The sequence below is a fragment of the Miniopterus natalensis genome, chromosome 3 (genome assembly GCF_054644295.1).
Source record: "Miniopterus natalensis isolate mMinNat1 chromosome 3, mMinNat1.hap1, whole genome shotgun sequence".
Classification (NCBI taxonomy): Eukaryota; Metazoa; Chordata; class Mammalia; order Chiroptera; family Miniopteridae; genus Miniopterus; species Miniopterus natalensis.
Window position 1 is genome coordinate 62,968,463 of NC_142083.1, and position 22,997 is coordinate 62,991,459.

A 22,997-nucleotide genomic window follows, 5' to 3' on the forward strand; every position below is an offset into this window, starting at 1 on the left:
GAATAAATGATTCCACTGCTGTGATCACCATCCAGGTCAAGAAACTTGTCAGTACTTTGGAAGACGCCTCTCCATTAGCTCCTTCCCAGTCATACCTTCATCCTTCAGCCCTAGAGGCAACACTCTCCCGACTTTTATGATAATGGTTTGTCTCTATATTTTGATACCCACATATATATCCCTAAACAATATGGTTAAAGTCTCTCAATAAGTATCCATTAAGCATCTAGCATGTACCAGGCTCTGTTCTAGGCACTTGAAATAATAATAAAGATGCTTCCCCTCATGGGGCTCATGTTCTAGCAAGTTTGTGTCTGTTTTTGAACTTAATGTACTATCAGACATATAGTGCAGCATTTATTCTGCACATTGTCGATTCATTCACTTTGTTCTATGTAGTTGTAATTCATTTTCATTGCTTTTTATAGTAGCCCATTGCATACATGTTTTATAATTTGTTTCTTCATTCTATTATTGATGGATACCTGGATTGTTTCCAGGTTGGGACTATGAGCTTTTTTGTACATGATCCAGATGGATATGACTATGAAATCTCTAAAACACACCTATGAATAGAACTGCTAGGTCATTGGGCATGCAAATATTTAAATTTGTCAGGTAATAAACTATTATCCGAACATGGTTGTACCAATCTACACTTCCACAAGCTATGTATGAGCTCCTATTGATCCATAGCCTTACAAACACTTTGTATTGTTAGACTTAAAAATATTTGCCAATTTGATGTGTTAGCAATCTCATTGTGATCTTATTTTGCGTATCTCCAAACAAGTATTGGTCTTTTAGATTTCCTCTTTTGTAATGTGCTGGTTTCAAGATTTTTGCTCACTGACAGCAGGGGGGTTGGGGATAATTGTCGAAGCACATGAGCAAACCTGATCCTGAATATACATCTGATACTTCTGGGGACTCCCAGTGTGCAGGTTAAAGGGTCAATATAATTTAGATGTTAATGTTGATGTTATGACAGTTGTACCACAGGCTGACCAGGTCTGGAATTTGCTGAGCACCTACTATATGCCAGACACTTTATGCCAAGCAAGCTACAGAGTCAACTCACCTCCAAAGGTAATTCCAAGGTAACTGTTAACAGAAGCAATACAATAATAAGGGCAACTTTTTACATCTAATCCAAGATATTGGTCAAACTCAAAGGAACCAACAAGTAAATTCCTTGGGTGAGAGAATTGTAAAGAAACCCAAGGGCTTCTAGAGAAACTGGGACTTTGTAAAGTTTGTTCCCAGTTTGAGAAGGTGGAAGGGGATTAACTTTGCCAAGGTTACTCCCTGATAAGTAGCAGGTCTGTGACTTGAATTCAAGTCTACCCACTCAAACGTTCACATTGCACCACGATCCCCAGCAGCCGATTCAAAAAGCATGCCAAATGAGAACTTCGTGGCAAAATCCAGGAGAGCAACTCAGCCAGAATTTGACAATAGCAGGAGGTAGGGAGGTGGGAGAACTTACCATAGAAGCTGTTATTCTCCATCAATGACTTGCCCGGCTTTCAGGAGCGGCGTGTGTGGCGCATTGCTGGTGATTTTCTGGCGCTTCGATGAGTGACTGAGCATACCGAAAGGTTCCTCTAAATTCTCTCTTTTTAAAAAAGATTTTGAATAGTCCCCCCTCTCCCCCCACTTTTTTAAATATGAATTACCTAGTTAGCAAAGGTCAAGAGCCCTGGGAAACTGCAGTTTAATTTTGAGGTACAATGGAGACATCCATGTGACTATATAAGGGTTCTTCTACACCCAATTCCAAAGTATGGGAGGTCCCCACATATTGAAGCAATTCTCTGGATACCAACCAGCTGGGTGTCACAATTCAACTCAGTTCTGATGCCACCTACCCGGAGATAGAATCAGATTCTACTCTGAGGGCTCAGTCCTGTACGACTGTCCATGACCCACACCCCATTTCAGAGGCCAATCGAAAGTTCAGGTTGTCACCTGCGCTTCTGATCACCTGGCTATGAATCAGAAGTTCCCCCAACTCCCTCCTTGCGTTTGACTGATTTGCTAGAGTGGTATGCAGAAGTCCGAGAAATAGTTCACTTACTAGATCACCAGTTTCCTAAAACAGGATATAACTCAAGAAGAGCCAGATGGAAGAGATGCACAGGGCAAGGGTGTGGAGCTTCCAAGCTCTTTGAGCATGCCACTCTCCCCGAATCTCCACATGTTCACAACCCAAATGCTCTCCAAACTCACTCCTTTTGGGTTTTTACGGAGGTTCCATTACACAGGCATGACCGACTAAATCACTGGCCATTGGGGACTGATTCAACCTCCAGCCCCTCTCTCCTCCATGGAGGTCAGGTTTAGAATTGAAAGTTCTAGTCCTCAAATCACATGGTTGGCTCCACTAGCAACTAGCCCCTACCCTTAGGTGACCTAGAGGCTTTCCAAAAGTCACCTTATTAACATAAAAAAATATACCTTTATCATACCTAGAAATTCCAAGAATTTTAGGACCTCTGTGCCAGAAATAGAGACCAAGACCAAATATATACTTACTATAAATCACAGTATCACAGCATGCTAAGTGGCAGTCATATAAATGGGTTTAAGATGCAGAGAAGAAATCTAAGCCGGAGATAATAAACTATGGGACCACTGGCAAATAGGTGGTTACTAAAGTCCTTATTCACAGGGTATCTAGGCTGAAAAAACTGATAAATAGCCTCAGAAAAATGGCCAGTTGGGGAAAAAATTGGTCAAATTCATGGGTCGCCATAACATAAGAATATTAAAGTACATAAACTAAATCTAGGTCAGTCAATTACATTCCTACCTTAATTAGGAACTGACATAATTGAGTCAAATACTTGAACTTTAATTCATTTATTTCCATCATCAAAATATTTTATACCAAGTTCAATGTGATTTCTTTTCAATCAATGTTCATTTCTACTGCCCCTAAATCAAACTATACATAACTGAAATGCTGAGATATGGAGAAAAGCCTTTTCAGTTCCATCAATAAGCTTTTAAAGTATAAAATAATTTCAGTTCTCAAACTACATACAAATGAACTCTAGACAGGTTGAAAAATGAGAGAGGTTACTGTGGCTCCTGGTTGAATTAAAACTGTTGGAAGTAAAAAAATCTTTGGGGGAGTTAGGGGAGTTATCTCAAATAGAATCCAAATGATACTTTTCACACATTAAATTAAAATCTTTCCTGAAACAACTTATATTTTAGGGTAAAGGAAAAAGGTGAAGAGTGCTATAGACTATGAACAAGGTCAGATTTGGGGCACTGTCCCAAGAAAAACCCCAAGTCTCAGGATGTTAATCCCATAAATGCCTTTAAAATGAATGTAATTTCACCTGGTAGAACATTATTTCTTAAGTGTATTCTTGCCTATAACACTAGTTCTCAATTGTTTTCTGCAGCAATACAACTGATTACTTTCCCACATGGAACACACTCTCAGAACCTAATCAGACAATGGGCTATGACTTGCTTTGCTTTCAATCCCCAAGAGATAGCTTTGACTCTTACACTTTCAAGAAAAGCAACCGTAAATATGAGAAGTTATTTCACAGTATCATAGGGATAGTCCACTGTGATCCACAATGAACCACAACTAGAAGAGCCTCATAACCCAGAGTATAAATGGCCACTCATCTGATCAAAATCTGATCCATGATGAATCAGAAAAATCAAACTGATGAATTAATTGAAGTAAATTAGTTTCACGTTAAGCTTCTCCAATGATCACTTCCACAAGAATTAAAGCTAATAATTAAATGCCCAAAATAACTTTACATAAAACTTTAGCTCTAAGTTAATATATTCAGCTAAACATCTTTTCATAAATAATTTGCTTCCATTTTCCATATAAACATACTGAGAATTCCTGGAATAACAATTTCAATGATTACATTTGACTTTTAATTTTTATTAAAAATGAACGAAATCCAGAACAATTTATATACAACTATACAATGTCTGAAACAGTTTTCCTATTCCTATTAAAGCTTTACATTTGAAATGTCTACATGATATGTGCTTACGCAGGCTTGAGACTATCAAACTTCACCACCCAGTGACGTTAGCAGTTTTATTGCACAATGAGTCACAGAACACTGCATATTTGTCTAGTTCAGCCTATGTCATAAAGTGCTATTCATTGGTGGTAAAGTAGCAAAGCCTACTAAACAATGAAATTCTCCACGATATTTTCTATTTGGGTTGTAGGGGAAACTAATTTAGTGCTACCAGCCTGAATAACAGATTTCCATTAAAATATATATAATTAAAAAAAGGCCTAAGGGTTTTTGTTAGTCTATTAAAATGTCACAAGCGTTACAAAATGATGAGTGTTAATGAACAGCAGTAGAGTTTCTAACATTCTAACTTCAAAAAAACCAACCAGTTTAAATAAAACCCAAGAAGAAACGTGTTTCAAAAATAAACATAGCATTTACATAAAGTAATTCTTTAAGAGAACTTTTAAAAGAATTCAGTCATTATGATTTTAGTTATTACTCCTGAACAAATCAATCTGTATTTTTACTTGCTTATTACCAATGCTCATTACGAAACAATGAGCCACAGAAAATGTCATACAACTGACCAGTTAGTTATTCCACATTTTATATTATATTTAATGACACTAAAAATATATCGTGAATTTTTTTTAAATGTAAACATAAACCAGGACAATCTGATATGTAATATTTGTGCCCAAAAATGAAAATCACAAGACATAGGAAGAGAGGATTTAAAAAAAAACCCACAAATATGACCAATTTCAATGTATCTTCACTAATACTTATGAAAAATAATTATTTAACATAGGTGCAAATATTTTCATAGAATAAGAAAAACTGAAGACAAATTTTTCTGAAAAAAATTATATAAAATGAAGAGCTTCATGTGTTAACCACTAACTTTGTGTTTCCTACAAGAAACTGCATGGGCATTACAGCTAAGAAGACATGTCCTCAAGAATACAGTTTATGGTCTTTAAAAAAAGCAAACAAACAAACAAAGAGCAGTATTCATTTTCTAGGCAATACACACTCATTTTAACATTACTTACAAACCTCAAAATACATAATTTTCCATTTAAATATATTACCATTTCTATGGCCTTTTTTCTTTTTCCCTGTCTATACATTTATTTTCCTTTTAAAAACAAATGCAAGACACATTGCTTATTACTAATTTCCATCCATAAGGCATTTAAGAAACATCTCTTAGGACATATACATGATATAAAAATGAAAAACCAAACACAAAAGCAGCATAATAAATACATCTGTATGCCTTCCCCGAAAAAGGAATGTAAGTATCAGCAACGCCAGCTAACAAATAAATTAGATTTCCTGTTCATAAAAAAAGAAAGACAATCCAGTTAACCATTTCAATGTTAGGTAGGAAAGAGTGTCTTTTTCCTGCTATTCGTGGAAGGCAGAAGAGTGACATGGAAGCAGCAAGGCTGTTTAGGTTTTCTGCCTTTTAAGAAGAAACATACACAAAAAACAAGTGTGGCGACAGAATACTTAGACGATATGTAATTAGTTAGAAGGTTAACACCAAGGCATTATTTTGCCTACATTTTTCCTTCTAATTCGCATCAGATGCTTAAACTACATGTCCTCTTGGTATTCCAGATATTTGGCTGTGATAGGCTCTTCCAGCTGAATTCCTCCACTGCCCATTAATGCAAACGCCGGGTACATGGTGTGCGAGCAGTCCACTTGGCGCTCGTAAAGGCATTTCATGTGATCCATATCGTAGAAACCCACTCTGCCTTTATCATAGTCCAGGAAAATCCCTATACTTGTTGGCATGGGAAGAACTCTGTTTTCAGGTTCATTAGAAGAAGTGGATGACTTGGGGATAAAGAATTTCTTCATGCCTATCGTGACCAGCGTGAAGCGCTGAGAAGAGTCGAAGCAGGCGTCCTCGCTTCCGCTGTCGTGCCCACTGTCTTGCTCATACCTAAAAACACAGGGAGAACCTCATCCGCATCATTAGCCACAGGCCTTCGCGTACCTTCGAAACATTTTACAAGACAATATACACTGATTTAAAATTAAAATAAATTATATATCAAAAACTTTCTATTAAAACAAAAATACAAGAATTACACATTGCCATTCGGAATTATACCAACACACTCACCCAAAATTCTCTGTCTTAAAACATCATCCCTATGTTCATAGCAGCGCAGTTTACAATAGCTAAGATCTGGAAACAGCCCAAGTGCCCATCAGGAGATGAGTGGATAAAAAAGCTGTGGGACATTTACACCACGGAATACTACACAGCTGTAAAGAAGAAGGACCTCGTATCCTTTTGGGCAGTATGGATGGACTTGGAGAATATTATGCTAAGTGAAATAAGCCAGGCAGAGAAAGACAAATATCACATGATCTCACTTATATGTGGAATCTAAAGAACTTAATAAACTGATGAACAGAACAGATTCAATGACATGGAAGCATAGATGAGACTGACGAATGTCAGAGGGATGGAGGAGGGCGGGGGGGAAGGGGGAGAGAGTAACCAAAGAATTTATATGCATATAGGCACAACCCAAGGACACGGACAATGGTGGGGAGAGGGACTGGGGAGGAACAGGTCATTGGGGAGAAAAAGGGACATCTGTAATATTTTAAACAAAAATAAACACACACACACAAAAACCATCATCTACTTTTACCTCGATATATACACAGATGAGAACCTAAAACAAAACTTTGGCCTATCAAAAATAAAGCTGGAGGGTGAGGACAGAAGGATTTGTGAAAGATTACGTATTTATAGCACACAATCATATGCAAGGAAATACAAAACCAAGATGTGTGTCCTAATCCAAGGAATTACAAACTAAATAAATAGGCGCCACAAATAATGAAGGAGAAAAAAGCATGTTTCATTGTCCTCCACAGAACTCTATTTCCCAGCTGGGATTTCTACATGGATCTATGATGTAGCAAGTATTATGAAGGTTTTTTCCCCTGTTGCATAAAACAGTAGCAGCTTATAAACAATTTTGATACCAAGTTCCTTTCCATATTTTTTCCTATGCAGTTTGCTTTTTATATATTTGTGATCATACATACATCAACCTTTTTAATAATAAGTTTTTTTAACTTCTAACATTCCTCATGTTATACACTTTTAAAATGATTAATACTAATATTCTATCAAGTAGGCATGCCACTATGTTTAATTAACCATTTCTCTAATACAGATTTCATTGTTATCTCAATTTCTCATCTTTGTGCAAAATGTTTCCTATCACTCAGATTGTTCATGTAAGTGGTCAAAAGTTCAAGAATCATGGGATTCTGTTCATGTAAGTGGTCAAAAGTTATTTGTCTGGGCTAGTTTACCTTACACCATCTAAAAAAATTACACCACACAATCTCCATTAAGTAATTTCTCTCTTTAGAAACTGAAATTCTTTGCTATGGAAACATGTTTAGTATGACCCAATTCTGTAAAGTATTTATGGGATGTTTAAAGATACTGTGTCTCAAAACAAAAGAATGACTTAATATCAATTGTAAAGTATGCAATTGAGGCATTTCACCATGTTCGTAATTTTTATCACATAATTAAGGTAACTAATGTGACTTTCAAAATTTAAAGCAGACTTACTCATGACATCATAAATTAATTGATAAATCTCATTATTTCCTGTGTGAATAAAGAAACCTGACTCCTCTTATCCAACCGCATAAGCAAAGCCAAAACTCCTGAATCTAAGAAGTGTGCTGGAAATGTAACAAGTCAGTGCAGGTCTATTTTCAAGCTTACCTTGCTAAACAAGCGTGTTTATTTTTTAAAAAAATTATCAAGTTCTAGATGGGAAAAAAAAAAGTACCTTGGACTAACTGCATCCCGTGGAGAGCGAAGCCATTCTTGTAGTTTGTCACTGGAAGCAACTCCCGCTTTTACCAGGTATGAATGTGGTTCCACACGGAAGGCCCAGAAGTGTTTCCCTTTCGTGATGCCCACATCTCCGATGATGTAGTCCAAGGTCGTATAGCAGCCCACCTGGATGCGTTCCGCAGCAAGCAGGAGGCTAAACCCAGCTCTGCTCTCCACACGGTCTCGCTTCAAGTTCAACAGCAGGTGTTCATTATTATAGCCACATTTTTCATCAAAGAGGAAACTGAAAACTGTAAATACAGCTTAAAGTTAGTCTGAGAAATATTTATTAGCATTTTTATAATTTATAGTTAAATGTTTTCCAAATAGATACTGAAAAGAGACCAAACTATGACAAAACCTAAATCCCAACTTAGAAATAACTTCCAGTAAATTCTCTATACCTGAAAATCTTCAGAAACCTCAAAGGCAGAAAATATTTTAAATATGAGAAAATTTATGAATGTGGTTCCTTTGAATACATACAGCAAATCTATCCTAAGTATTTCACACCATTGGATCTGTCTTTTACCCCTAAAACAAAGGGTTGTACACTTTCATAATTATCTATATATTCTCTTAAATGCATACTCCAAATTTTATAAATTTGAAAAAAAACGGCAATTTTAATACATCTTTTCCTTATTCATCAGCATGGCAGACGTGGACACAGTGTACAGTGTGAAAAAAGAAAGCACAGGCTTTGTGTTCAGAAAGACATGGGTTTGAATCCCTGCTTAAGCATTTAACTAGAGCTTCACCTAAACTTAACTTCCTCAGCTAGAGAATGGAGATAACATCACTTCTCTTAAGTCTCTATCAACTCAAATCCATTAAGTGGAACATTGGCTGCTAGTCCAAAAACTGGGGACAATCCAAATGTCCACCAGCAGATGAGTGGATAAAGAAAACGCAGTACATACGCATACAAGGGGCCACCATTCAGCCTGAAAAGGAAGGAGGTTCTGATGCATGCTACAGCACAGAGGACCCATAAAGGGTTCAAGGCTCACAAAAGGATTATGTGAGATACACAGAACAGGCAAATTCATAAAGGTAGAAAGTAGAATAGCGGTTACCAGGCTCTGGGGGGAGGGAGCATGGGGACTTACTATTTAATGGGCAGAGTTTCAGAGTGGAAAAAAATGAAAAAATTCTAGAGATGTGAGTGTGGTGGTGGTTGTACAACACTGTTAGTGTACTTAATGTTACTGACCTGTACACTTAAAAATAGTTAAAATGGTAAATTTTAACTATATTATACCACAATTTTCAAAATTGTCTATTAGCAAGCTAAAACCATTCTCCATATGTAGCTGGCCATTCATTCTTCCTGGTAATGCCTACTGTGCTAACATGGTAAGTCACACATGCTTCCTTTTGATCTCAAAAGTCTCCCAGTTTGCAAAGTAAATTGCAATGGTCAACCTATTTATGTGGCTTCTCTCAGAGAAAAAGAAGACAATATTTAACGCCTCCCTCTCCCTCTACTATGCTACTGAAAAGAGCAGCTGCTTTCAGGTTTCTTTTTTCTCCCACATTCAATCAGACACTAGAAAAGAAAGCTGGGACTGCATAAACTATAAAATATTTATTTCATAACTACTAATCCATCCTAAAATTCTATCAGATTTTATTAAGACTCAAGAAAAACAATTTTAGCCAATCCTATTTATTTGTAACCTAATTTTTTTAAATTACCCACAATGTGTATGAAAAACCAACAGTGGATAAGTACACTCTGAACAAAAAGGGAAGGAAGGACAGACCACACAAAACATGCATACATAAGCCACTAAAAATGGGCAGGGGCAACAATGGGGTCTAGAAGCCAACTAATAGAACCTCTCAGACAATGACCAACAGAGCCAAATGTTTTCCTGGGAACCACAGTGAGCACAACCTTGGTCTAAGTGTCCCTTGTCCATGCAGACATTGTAGTGAACATCAACTAACCCATAAATCATTCCCATTCTATAAATATCTAAACACAATCTATAAGTAGTAACAGCAGGTTTTAACTTGAAGGGGAGAGGGGAGGTTGCTGGGCAGGAAGAGTTTTAATATGGGGAGAAAGCTGTCCATATGTTTCTAATATATCCCACTGAGCTGGGAATCACTGTATTAGAAAATCCAGGCAGGTCTAAATTAGGTTAATCAAAATTATATTTCATATTTTACCAATAAATTTTTTAAATATCTACCTTGATCCTATGTTCTAGAGAGTTCTACAAACTGATTTTAAAAATAGAGAATTATATTATTTAAAATTTGTAAAACTTGTAAGGCAGCATTTATGCTATTTTAATCCCAAATTAATAGCCCTAATCCCTCAAATGTCTTCCTTTCAGTTTTTAATTAATATCAGTCAAAAATCTAATCCTCACCTCAGCCTACATGGTGAAATTCATGTAATCAGTCCATTTCTAAACCTTAGCTGGGTATGGGATCTATTTCTCTAGGATCTTTTACAAATGCGAACTGGCTTCACGGTAGTCTACATAGAGACATTGACTAGTTTATTTTTATTAAGGTTTCTTCCAACTCTTTGCTTTTCAAATTCCCAGGGGTCACAGTACCTGGAGCTGGAGGAGTACGAAGAATCAATTCTCTGCTACAAGGACTACAGATGGAGCCCTTGTAGGCTCTTACTCTGAAAGCGTAGTTACAGTTACTCTCGAGATCTGAAATAACTTTACTCGTGCCACAAACTTCTATCTCATTCCAGGACAGCAAATCGTCATCTCTGTTAACCTTCCGGTATTCGAGGGTGTAGCTGTCCGCTTGGTCCTTCTCTGGGTGGTGCCAATTAATCAAAACATTGTTGTAAACTTTGCTCTGCTCTTCGTTGATCTCCGGCACATCTATGCCTGAAAGAATTATGAAACAGAAAACAATGGTAAAATATTGTTATTAAAGAGCCAATGATTCCTCAATTAATAATGGCAATACTTAAGTGATTTCTTTACTGTTCAATTTTCTACATAGTATACCTTTCTAAGGACTGTAATTGTTCACAATCACTAGAAGAAAAATCTTAGGGGATGAAAAGGTGAGTGAAAAAAGAGGAAAGGAAGAACTCTCTTCTGGGGAGCAGCAACACACAAACATAAGCAAGTCTACGGGCTGAACTGTTTGTCCCCCAAATTCATGTGAAGTTCTGATCCCCACCACCTCAGAATGTGACTTTAAAGATAGGGTCTTTAAAAAGGTAATTAAGTTAAAATGAGGTCATTAGAGTGGACCTTAATCCAATATGAATAATATGACCGGAGTCCTGATAACAAATTTGGAAACAGATATGTAAAGAGGGAAGGCCATCTGAAGACACAGGAAGATAACCATCTGCAAGCCCAACAAGGGAGGCCTCTGAAGAAACCAGCCCTGACCTCAGACTTCTACTTACAACTTCAGGGTTGTAAGAAAATTAATTTCTGTTGTTTAAGTCACCCACTCCAGATATTTTATCTTGGCAGCCATAGCAAAGTAATACAGCAAGGCAAACAATCATCTTAGAGTCACTTTTAGCCTGAGGATATCTAGATTTCTGCCCTAGAGAAACTCACATACATGTGCACAACCACTGACAAAGATGTTCAATACAGCATTGTTTATAATGAGAAAAAAAATAGAAACAATTTTCTCAGTAGGAAAATGATTTACATAAATACTATAAACAGTTAAAATATAGCTTTAAACCAGAACTTTGTGTATTAAAAAATATTTATCTTAAACTTTTTCTAAAAAGCAATTTACTAGAAGGATACGTACAATCTGGTGCCATTTACACAATGTTTGTTTAAAAACATAAGCCAATAGAATATAGTTTTTGTGTGTAAAACCATGGTTTTAAAAACATAAATCCAGTATGATTTTAAGATATCATGGTTCTGAGCAACTCAGATGCTGCTTCATAATGCCCAACTGAAGAGAACCTGTGTTTTTTCCTACGCAATGCAAATTCAGACTAAAAAGAGTGTGGGTTTGCAGTCAATAAAACTTACCACTAGAGAAAAAGGACAATTCTCCAAGAAGTTCTGTTTGTTTAGAAGTATTAACAACATAGTCTTCAAAAGAAGTCTGGGCTGCAGGTCTAAAGCTCTTCAAAGATTCCGTAGCTTTCTGTATCCTGTATTCAGACAGATAGATTTTATATAAAAATGACTTGTTAAAAAGGCACATCAGACTAAGTATTTGCAATGTGATTAACAAAAAGAAAACCTCACTCAACATGCAAGTCAAGAGTGAAGCAAGAGGTACTTCACATTCCAGCAGCACGAACGAACCACTCGATGAGAGCAGAACATGCAGCACCATCTAAGGACAGTGCTAAGGAGACTCCAGGTTAGGGGAAAATACCTGAGGTGCAGCTGCTTGGCTGTCTGTACGAAGCAAGACTGATCCGTCTCCTTCAGCACTTCCTGAGCATATCCCACAAGTCCATTGTTCTCTAGAAGCCCCTGATATTCTTCCATTTGAATCTGAAATTTGTCTAATCTGAGTTTCTTCGAAGTGTCAATCGCTTTCAAAACAGTTGATTTCCTCTCTTCTAGAATTTCAAAGAGCTTTTCAAAATGTGTAATTGCATCTTCTTTAGCCCGCTCTCCATTACACTATTATAAAACAAACAGAGCGTTACCTCATCTCCTAAATCCCAATGTCTTTTCACAAAATAACCAAAATTCAACAAAACAAACCCAAGTATTGTAAAGAAAATAAATTCTGTCCCACAGAAGTTTGGCATCAAGGAATGATCAGCGAGGAACGATCGGCAGCTTTTATTTAGATGAACTTTGTAATTTTATAATATTTTACCTTTCTTAAACTTTTAATCTCCAAAGTCCAGCAATAAACAATGTATTTAATTAAATAAGAAAACAACCTTCAATTTGTAAACAAAGGAAATTGAGGTAGAAATTAACTGACTTAACCAAAGATAGGAGAAAATACAATTCTGGAGTTTTTAATTCATTTCTAATCAAGAATTTTTTTTTTACCACTTCCACCCTATTCCAATTTTTTAAAAAAGTAAATCACCACCATGAAACTCAGTAAAATGACATCGTTTATTAAGATACAAAAATATAACTCTTCAGATAATATAATTTGTCTAAATCCTATGTGACTTTATGCAAATCACTTAAATTCTTATGCTTGAGTTTCTCTCTTCTGAAAATGGGATAAGAGAACCATTTGGGTTTGGGTTTTTTGGTGAAAATAGAAAAATATTACTTACAAAAAATGCCCACAATTGTCACATACTCCCAATAAACATTATTTTCACTGTATAACATGAGTGTTCCTCTACTTTGTCAAAAAACGATCTTATCTGTAGTGCTTATTAAACATTTTTAATGTCAATAAAATCAGAGATCAACTTTGAAAATAAGACCATCAGAGCACTCATAAGCACTCATCATAAGAGACCCTAAGCAGCAGCCGACAGAAAAAGTCTCCAGGAACATTCTTAAAAGCTGACAATATATTACAGACGTGCACTGTGCATTTTTCAGTGACATCTGGCCAATATTTATAACGAGAGAAAATTTTTTTACCAGATTTCATCTCTGTTTCCTAACCCCAACAGCCAAAATTTTGTGAATGGTTAGGACAGGGGAAGACATTTGGGTAGTATTTCAGTGACCTGTCAAGACATTAAACTCAGAAATACCATTATATGTAGGTAAAAAAGAGATTTTTCCCAGCTACATATTACAGATAAAGTATCCCAGACAGTAACACAATCATCACTGAGTAAAAGAAGAGAGATAAATTCTCTACCGCAGAAAATTTTTACTAAGACTAAAAATGCTGCTTAGGTCAAAGGTACAAAAAGAAACTAAATGATTTCTTCAGGATCCCAAGGAATCAGTGTCTACATGAATATCTGATGGCCCGAGTTCCTCAATTTTCAACCTTCTGAATGAAAAGCTCCAAAACACGTACTGGGTGTCCCTTATTTCAGAAGGGCAGCATGGCTGAGAACCAGGAGAGTAAAACAAACCTAAAATGACCAGAGACAAAATCCCTGAAGCAACTTAATAATCCAGGTGATAACATGCTCTGTGTTGGGGGATTAAACCAATGAGACAAAAATATAAAAACAAATTCCACTTTTAAATCACATGGAAAAACAACTTACTTAGGGTGGTGAATGCAATTAGTAAATATCAGAGAAAGAATATAAAAACAAAAGCAATACTGGTAATATAGGGTTAATCTGCATAATTTCTCAATCATTTTAACTCATCTTTGAAAAAAATTTTTCAAGAAATAACAGTCTCATACTAGTCAGGATATTTTTATATTTAATTATAACTTTCAAAGTGATCAGGAGTAATGGTTCTTCAATTTATTTCAAAGAGGAGACAAACAGGCATGAAATCAGTGAATATTTGGAATTGTGAAATAACCCAATCAATCCTGTCCTCTTTTGCTATATTTTTAAATGCTATCAATTTTTCTAATTTTTTATTTAAATATAACACACAAACAGAAAAATGTACATAAGTATAGAGATCAATGAATCTTTGCAAACACACCCATGTAACCAGCATCCAGGTTAAACAAAAGGCCATTACCAGTATCCCAGAAGCCACCCTTATAACTTTCCAAGGCACTAATCCCCCCCAGCTTCAACAACTCCTATCCTGAATTCTAACAATATATAGTCCAGTTTCACCTTTTTTGGCTCTTTTTATGAACAGAATCGTACAGTATGTACTCCTTTGTATCTAGCATCTTTCAATATCATTGCAAATTTACCTACATTGTTGCACACAGATGCTCATAGCTATAGATACTCATTCTTACTGCTGTTTATATTCCAAGACTGATGAACACTTGGATAGTTTCCACTTTGTGGATAGTACAAACAATGCAGCTATGAACATTCTAATACATGCCTTTTGGTGAACATATGCCAGATATATACTTAGGAATATCTGGAATTTTAAATAAACCTGGTTCTATCCACATATAGTACATTTTTCAAATGTGATCTGTTAATTTTGTAAAATATTGATAATTGCAAAAGCTATCATGTCCCTTATGTTGCTACTCTTGAGACCTTAACATTAAGAGTTAGTCATTCTTTCCTCTGTGCTCCAACATTATTTAATCACTTACCTCTATCCCACACTGATCACACAGCATTATAATTTACATTTTACATGTTTTCCTAGTCCCAGAAAAGGAGAGATCTAACATAACTTTGTACTCCCAGCTCATATACGACCCTCAAAATTTTATAAATGAAAAAATGGTTACCTAGATGAATCTGAAACTAGTTTATCACTTACCTCTGTTTCTTTCATTAACAAATTTAGCTCAGAAATCTGACTCTTCACCTGGCTCTCCTTGCCAATAAGATAATCAATATCCTTGGAAAGCTTTTCCTGTTGGAACATATTAGTAACACAAATAAGCAGAAATGGAAGTTTAACACAGGCCTTGCAGAATCTTTTTTTTTTTACACGGTACTTCTCTTCTTTAGCCTGTGATGGACAGACTGTAAAATCAACTATGGCGATTACAGCTGTTACCCCAAATGGAGCCAGGCTCTCCAATGAGTTGAAAAGGTGAAGCTGAGAGTCCAGGGAGGCCAGAGTTTGTGAAGTGTGATTCCTAAGAACAGATGGCTAGAGAAGGAACTCAAGAGATGTACAACAGTTCCCCTCACTTATTAAGAAAGTACTAATCAATTCATATGTGGGAGAAAACTGCCAGAAGCCAGGGAAAGAATCACCCAAAAGGAGAGAGAACAATTCCAGGAGTTCACACAAGACTGGAAAGAGTGACTGTTCCCTACCAGCCAGACTAAATGCATAGGGCAGCGGGAAGAGTAAAGAAAGGTTTCTTATATCAACAATCTGGTTAAAATTAGCCCTGGACTAAATGTTGCTCTGTCCTGCTTAACAGAGCTTAAAAGCAAGGGCCAAGAGGAACAACTGTTCCCAAGTAACTTAATCACATACCAGAAGAATACTCAGGAATATCTGTAGGATATAAAAATATCCAATGCCCAAAAAGGTAAAGAGTAGAGTACCTGGCAGCTAGTCAAACACTGCCAGGCACACAAAGGAGTAGGGACTACAAATCACGATGAGAAGAAATATTGGTCAAAACTGACCTAGTAATGACGCAGATAACAGAAGTAACAGATGACAATAATAGAACAATTATACCTGTAATCCATGTGCTCACTGTAGAAGGAAGACATATAAAATGAGCAAGACAGACATATAAAATGCAAACTATTAAAACTGTATATACAGCCCTGGCCCGGTGGCTCAGTTGGTTGGTCATCACACAACAAAAAAGATGGTGGGTTTGACTCCCAGTCGGGGCACATACCTAGCTAGGTTGGGGTCTGATCTCTGATCAGGGTGTGTATGGGAAGCAACTGATCTGTTTCTCTCTCACATCGATGTTTCTCTCTCCCCCCCTCCCTCTCTCTCTAAAAAAATCAATAAAAACATATCCTTGGATGTGGATTAAAAAAAACAAAAAAACTGTATATATGGATAAAAATTAGATATAGGCCCAAAATGCATATATACATATTGTTAAAGTTAGAAATGAAATAAAAATTAAAATGGGTGGTAGACTTATATATGGATTAATTTCTTTTTAAAATATTGTTTAAAATAAAAAAGAATGACACAAAAAAATAGTATTATACCACTGCTGACTTTGCTGTTTTAAAAGGGCCATGTAGCCCTGCGGGGCGCGGCTCAGCAGTTGAGCGTCAACCTGGGATCCAGGCGATCGGGGTTGGATTCCTGGTCAGGGCACATGCCCGGGTTGCGGGCTCAATCAATGACTCTCTCATCATTGAAGTTTCTCTCTCTCCCCCTCTCCTTTCCTCTCTCTGAAATCAATAAAGATATATTTAAAAAAAAAGGGGGGGGGGCATGTATAAGGTTAAAAGACAGGAAGTAACTCAATTGTAGCTTGAGGGTTCCACCAGAACAAACAAACAAATAAAAATGTTTGTACTAATTCTACAGGCAAGCAACAAGAATCAAGTGTTTTAAAATAGCTACTGTCCTTCAAAGTGTGGCATTCACATACATGCAACGTCACTGGCACTGGGCTGACTTGGGGATCATAATGAAGTGTCCTTCACCCCTGTCTCTTTCCTCAGAGTTCAGGACTAGCATGACACAGGGCTACCTAGTCAGAAATCCTGACAACCTAATATATTAACAAGTTACACTGTTAACTCATTTCAGTAAAACAGACCCCATACCAAGTCATGATTTTATAAAGCGAAAGTTAAAGGCATAAAGTAAAATAGAGTTATAAAGAATCAAAATTTAGTTCCAAAAATAAACAAGTCCTACCTTTAAAGTTTTGTAGGCACTGCTCATAGTGGTTACACGGTGATTGGAATGATTACCACCCAGCTTACAGAGATGACAAACTGGCCTCCTACATAATTCACAGTACATGTTTACTCTCTCTGTTTCATGCTCTGGGCACATTAAAATCTATTGAGTGAAGAACAAAAGTGTGATTAAGGGTCATTATAGCTTCCAGTAAGGCACTCAAAGTCCCAAAATACAAAGATCTGCTTTAGAAAACCACCAAATAAGGCCATTTAATGAATAAAAATGTAAAAATAAATAAAAGCACCTGGTATATCATACGAAAATTCTCTATATTAGAATTACTATTGTTCACTTTCAAATGGTCAATATGTAGATGTTATTTCCCCTAAACTTGATAAGATGGTGAAAATTTCATTCCTATCAGACTTAAGTAGAATGTTTTAACCAACCGAGAAAGGCTCTGACCACCCTGACTAGGCAACTCTTAATGATCATAATCAGTATTTTTATAAGGCATAACAAATAACTTATGAGAACCCATGATCTCACAATCCTCACAGGAAATCTGCTACTAGGAGACTCCTGGACACTTTATGATATAAGCTTCCAGGTGTATTTACTTTTACATATTAATTGCATACACATTGGCCAAATTTAGAATTGTGTTTTTCTGAGTTAAATTTCTCTTTTACTCAGGAAACTACCATCAAAGGTACATTTGAAGATTTACATAAAATAACTATTTTCATTTGGAAGGGCAGATTCCTTTAAACTAGTGTGCTGATGAAATCAAAAAGGTGTTCATGATATTCCAACAGTGTAGATTTGAAGCAACTATAACTGCTCTGATAATTTAGAAAGAAAAAAAGTACAGTATGAAAGTCCTAATATCAATGTGCAGGTCCTGGAGAAAAACAACTGAAAAAGGTTTCAAATTTTTTAGCATGTCCAAGTTCCCAAATTCTCAAAGCCACTTCATTTAAAATAAAATATAAAGTCTGGCTTTCTGCAAGGAATGATCATAAAAACTCAAAGCTACAGGCAAACATTCTACAGGATAACCTTTTTAGAATTTTACTATATTGAGTAACACTAACAACTTAGAGGGGGAAAAATAGAGGTTATTTCTCAAAATAACCTCTTCCTATTTCTTCAGTTCTTATTAACCTTTTATTGTTTTTGTAAACAGAAATAAGACTGCAATTTCACTCAAAATTTTTACTCAAAATTTCATGAGTTCTTAACTCATAAAACCCAAGCCTAACATAATTTATTCAATAATCATCGGTTCTTTCATGATACAATTTATTAATAAATTTTTTAACTTAAAAACAACAGAAGAACACCAGACTGAACACCAGATTTTTAAAAATCTATGACCTTGAGCTTTAAAATGACATAGGAATATAAAAGAGGATTGAAAACTACCCAATAAATCTTACCACACTAACATAGTTTAAAAAAAGAGTCATTCAAAAACATGGAAGCACAGATTTTGTTTTAATCTACCAGTACCCTAACCACAGTATTTAACACAATGTAAATACTCAGCTCACAGTTTCAATATTAACTTTTGGGATTTTTTTTCATTTTTCTATTACAAATTAAAGGTTTTATGCTCAACAATGTAAATAGATTTTCATACACAGTAACTAAGTTGTAAGGAATTAAAATCTTAAGAGAATAAATTATAGTTTTTTAATCTATATAAATCAGAAAGCAGTCTAAGTGAAGATTCCAAAAATCATTCTGCTTTACAGTCACAGAGCAGGGAAGGCAATACATAAAGGTCTTTTGAGCATTATTACAGAAATTACCCAGAATATTTAAGAAATGCAAATCCTACTTCAGATAGACATAGTATATCATGAGCTTCAGAATATCAGGCTGTAATTACACTTATTTACTCATAGAATTTTAGCTCAGGAAAATGTTTCCTAATCAAATCTTACAGACAATTATGGGTTTAAAACACAAAAGCTTTAATCATTTTAATCTTTTTTTCTTCTCTTTATTTTTCAGTTACAGTTGACATACATTATATTAGTTTCAGGTGTACACCCCAGTGATCATACATTACATAACCAAGCGATCATCCCGATAAAGCTCACACCCACCCAAAACCTTACATAGTTATTATTGACTATATTCCCTATGCTGTACTTTACATGCCCATGGCTATTCTGTAACAACCAATTTGTCCTTCTTAGTCCCTTCACCTTTTCCACCCATCTCCCCAACTCCCCATCTCATCTGGCAACTGTCAAATGTCCTCTGTTTCTATGAGTGTTTCTGTTCTGCTTGTTCATATTTTTAGATTCAACTGTTGACTGATATGTATTTACTGCCATTTTGTTGTTCCTACTTTTGATTTTTGTTGTTCTTGAAGACCCTTTAACATTTCATGTAGTACTGGTTTGGTGGTGGTGAACTCCTTTAGCTTTTTCTCGTCTAGGAAGCTCTTTATCTGTCCTTCGATGCTAAGTGATAGCTTTGCTGGGTAGAGGAATCTTGGTTGTAGGTCCTTGCTTTCCATCACTTTGAATATTTCTTGCCAACCCCTTCTGGCCTGCAAAGTTTCTGCTGAGTAATCAGCTGACAGTCTTATCCGCCACACATGGGTGTGGGACCAGCCTGGTCCACGTTTCCACCCCTCCTTGTGGCGGCTTCTTTAATTCCCTAGTTGTAAGACTTCCATTCAGTCAGACTTCAGGCGGTTCTGAATGATGGTTTTTCTGTAGTTTAGTTGTAATTTTGATAGGCTTTTGGGAGGAGGCGGGTACCACGTTTACCTACACCACCATCTTGACTGGAAGAGCCTAACCATTTCAATCTTAAAGAGTATATCTGAGGTTACTTTCCTTCTATTACTCAGAGTTATCATTATGAACATTCCTGTACTGTGTTGTATTAGACTGTACTAGAGCAGAGTGAAGCATAACACTGCCTTCTAAGCTGTGGGGATGCTGAGCAACATACTAAAAAATAACTCCAACTACTAGGCCTTAATTTCTGTATACTGGTTTTAAAATTATTTTCTTTCTTACTGTCAAATTCTGGACTTGCAATAATTCCTTTTATATTAATAATTCCTTTTAATATTAAGTTTAATATTCTAACAATAAAAACTTCACTTACCTTGGGTCTAAAATTAGTGGTTGGGCCCACATACTCATGCTGAGCTTTTATAGTACCCCAAGGGTGATAAATTTTGAAGCATTCATTGCAGTAGCTTGCACTACAGTCCATGCAACTTTTTGTGGATTCTTGAGGTGGTGGTTTACAAAGGTCACACATAATGGCTGTGGCTGCCCTGGCTGCCTGCCGATATCTTTCAACAATAGTTTCCAAAGTGAAATTTCGAAATAGACCGTTGATTCCTCGCTCTCCAAGATCCACATCATGCTCACAGCCAGGGCAAGGAAAAGTAGTTGTCTTAGGGGTCAATGAATTGCGCTTCCAGCCTGTGTAATTAGTAAGTCCTTGTTTAGTTACATCAGTAGGAAAATGAATAGAATGAAGAAAAAAGGAGTGATGTTTTGTAAAGATACGTATCTACAAATATATTCCAAAACTGTAACACTCAAAGTGTTAACACTCCCTTTGAATTAATTCATATTCTGAAAATGCTTTTTTAAAAAACATACATATATATTTTCCTTTGGTAAATAAAAGATAGACCCAAGTTATCACACAGTTATTAAAATCAAAGAGGAAAGGAAAATATTCTATAGTAAATCCCATATAAAAACCATTTTAAATCAAACAGATATATGGACAAAATATATAAAACAATACTACACAGGGTCAGGATCTTTTGAAATTATATAATTAACATTTATAGTTATTTTTATATACCATATCCAAAGGAATTTGACTTCCATTTAAATGGACACAGCATTGACTGTGTGATAAGTGATTCATACATAAAAAGGCAGGAGTCTTCAAACTGGGGTTCCATGAATAGGCTCCAAAGAGATCCAAATAGTTTTGCAAACTATTTGAAATTATATGCAAATTTTGCAAATATATACCCCTGCGCATATTTTCCAGTTAAATAATCCACAGCTTTTATTCGAGTCTCAAAGGATTGTGTGACAACAAAATTGTTAAGAACCACTGCAACAAAGGGTTCCCTCTGTAGTATTGTTTTATCTGGGAAAATTCAGTAGGCAAAATCATTAGTTAATTGAGTTCAATCTATAAAGAGTGAAAAGCTCATTCATAGACCTAAAATCTAGTGACTTTAAGAGGGACCAACCATTTAGTATCTTCTTATGACCTGAAAAAAAGAATCATTAAGGTTACTTAATTCAGTTAGCCAAAAGTTACCCAAGAAGTATTACAAATAATTTTACAATATATACACAACACAATGGCCTTAAACATCACACTTCCATTCAGTATTGTCCTGACTTTAACAAATCAAAAAACCAAGACATGACAGTCCTTACCCACAGGTTCACAAGAATCCGGGGTTGTCCATTTAACATAGGTGCATGCATACTATAGTCCCTCATCTTATTTATAAATCTATTCTTAGAGTATGTAATCTTGGTTGCCCACAAAATAACTACCTAAAAATAAACAAACTTCTTAAACTACAGCCTTCTTTCATACCACCACGTATCTAGTATCAAAAATGAATGGTTAAACTTAGTACACCACATTTAGAAAAGGTCTTTAAACAGCTATATTAATGTTACCTTGGCACATTCCTATCATCACTGAAAATACTGTCTTAAAAATGTCTGGCAAGATATTGTACAGGTAATATGTGGCAATCAGTTTACAATATTATTCACTTAAAGTGACTTTACAACATGCTAGATGGCATTGGGACACGAAAGCTACTTATGTAAAAAGATGCAGAATATTTTTAATATCTCCATTTAAAGATATTTTAACCTTTACATTTTTAAACACACACCAAAATAGCATACAAAAAGCAGCTGCCCCATAAAAATCTGAAAATTCTACATAAAATATATTCTTATACTAATTCTAAAAACATGCAATCTGTTTTATAACACAGCAGGCATATAATGAAATAAGCAGCAAAGCTGTTTTTAAAACACATGCCAATGAAAATTTCACTTAGTGAAAAAACAAGCCAAATAATTCTGGAAGTGATACAGTGCAGTGGTCAAGTTTAAACAAATGGAAATTCACATTTTACTTGCATGCTTCCACACATGAACTAGGTGACAGAAATTAAAATGGTTAACTAATCTCATGAATTTTTTTTAAATGGATTATTACTAGTTTTATGAATTGAAGATTGTGATCAATTAAGCAATGGGATAAAACAAAACTGACTCATGACAACAAAATCATGCTTTAACGTACACTGGTGACACCCAGATTTGGGCAATTTCAAAAAAAGTTTTATCCCTTTTCTGTAAACCTCTTTTAACTTATTTTTATAATAAAAATAAAGTGTAAAGCATCATACTAAACTTCTTAAAGAAGACCAATATTATCTTGTCTATTTTTCTAAACAGATCTTAAAAGCTCTCAATTTAAAAAAAAAAAAATGCTTAAGAACTGATATATTTTATTTCATCTGTCTTATACTTCTATTATTGTTTTCATAAAAGCAAACAACAGAATATATGTTCAGGGCAATAAGAACATCTAAGGATATTCTGGGAAGTAAATCTAATGAAAAAAATCACGTGGAACTAAGAACAAAATGTAATAAAGTCAACTTTTTACTCTCTATAGCTGTGCTGTCTAATA

General features: G+C 35.5%; 1 protein-coding gene across 1 annotated transcript in view; it reads right to left on the bottom strand.

The window, feature by feature from the left end:
- Window positions 1–3,907: 3,907 nt before the first annotated feature.
- The window catches only part of TRIM36 (tripartite motif containing 36), a 28,021-nt gene continuing 8,931 nt past the window's right edge, over window positions 3,908–22,997 (bottom strand). The window contains exons 3-10 of the mRNA XM_087815498.1: window positions 20,394–20,719; window positions 17,268–17,414; window positions 15,222–15,317; window positions 12,280–12,533; window positions 11,925–12,049; window positions 10,500–10,790; window positions 7,874–8,171; window positions 3,908–5,979 (exon numbers count right to left, since the gene is read on the bottom strand). Of these exons, the coding sequence (XP_087671624.1) occupies window positions 5,625–5,979; window positions 7,874–8,171; window positions 10,500–10,790; window positions 11,925–12,049; window positions 12,280–12,533; window positions 15,222–15,317; window positions 17,268–17,414; window positions 20,394–20,719 (1,892 nt within the window). The 3' untranslated portion in view covers window positions 3,908–5,624. The remainder of the gene's footprint in view (window positions 5,980–7,873; window positions 8,172–10,499; window positions 10,791–11,924; window positions 12,050–12,279; window positions 12,534–15,221; window positions 15,318–17,267; window positions 17,415–20,393; window positions 20,720–22,997) is intronic.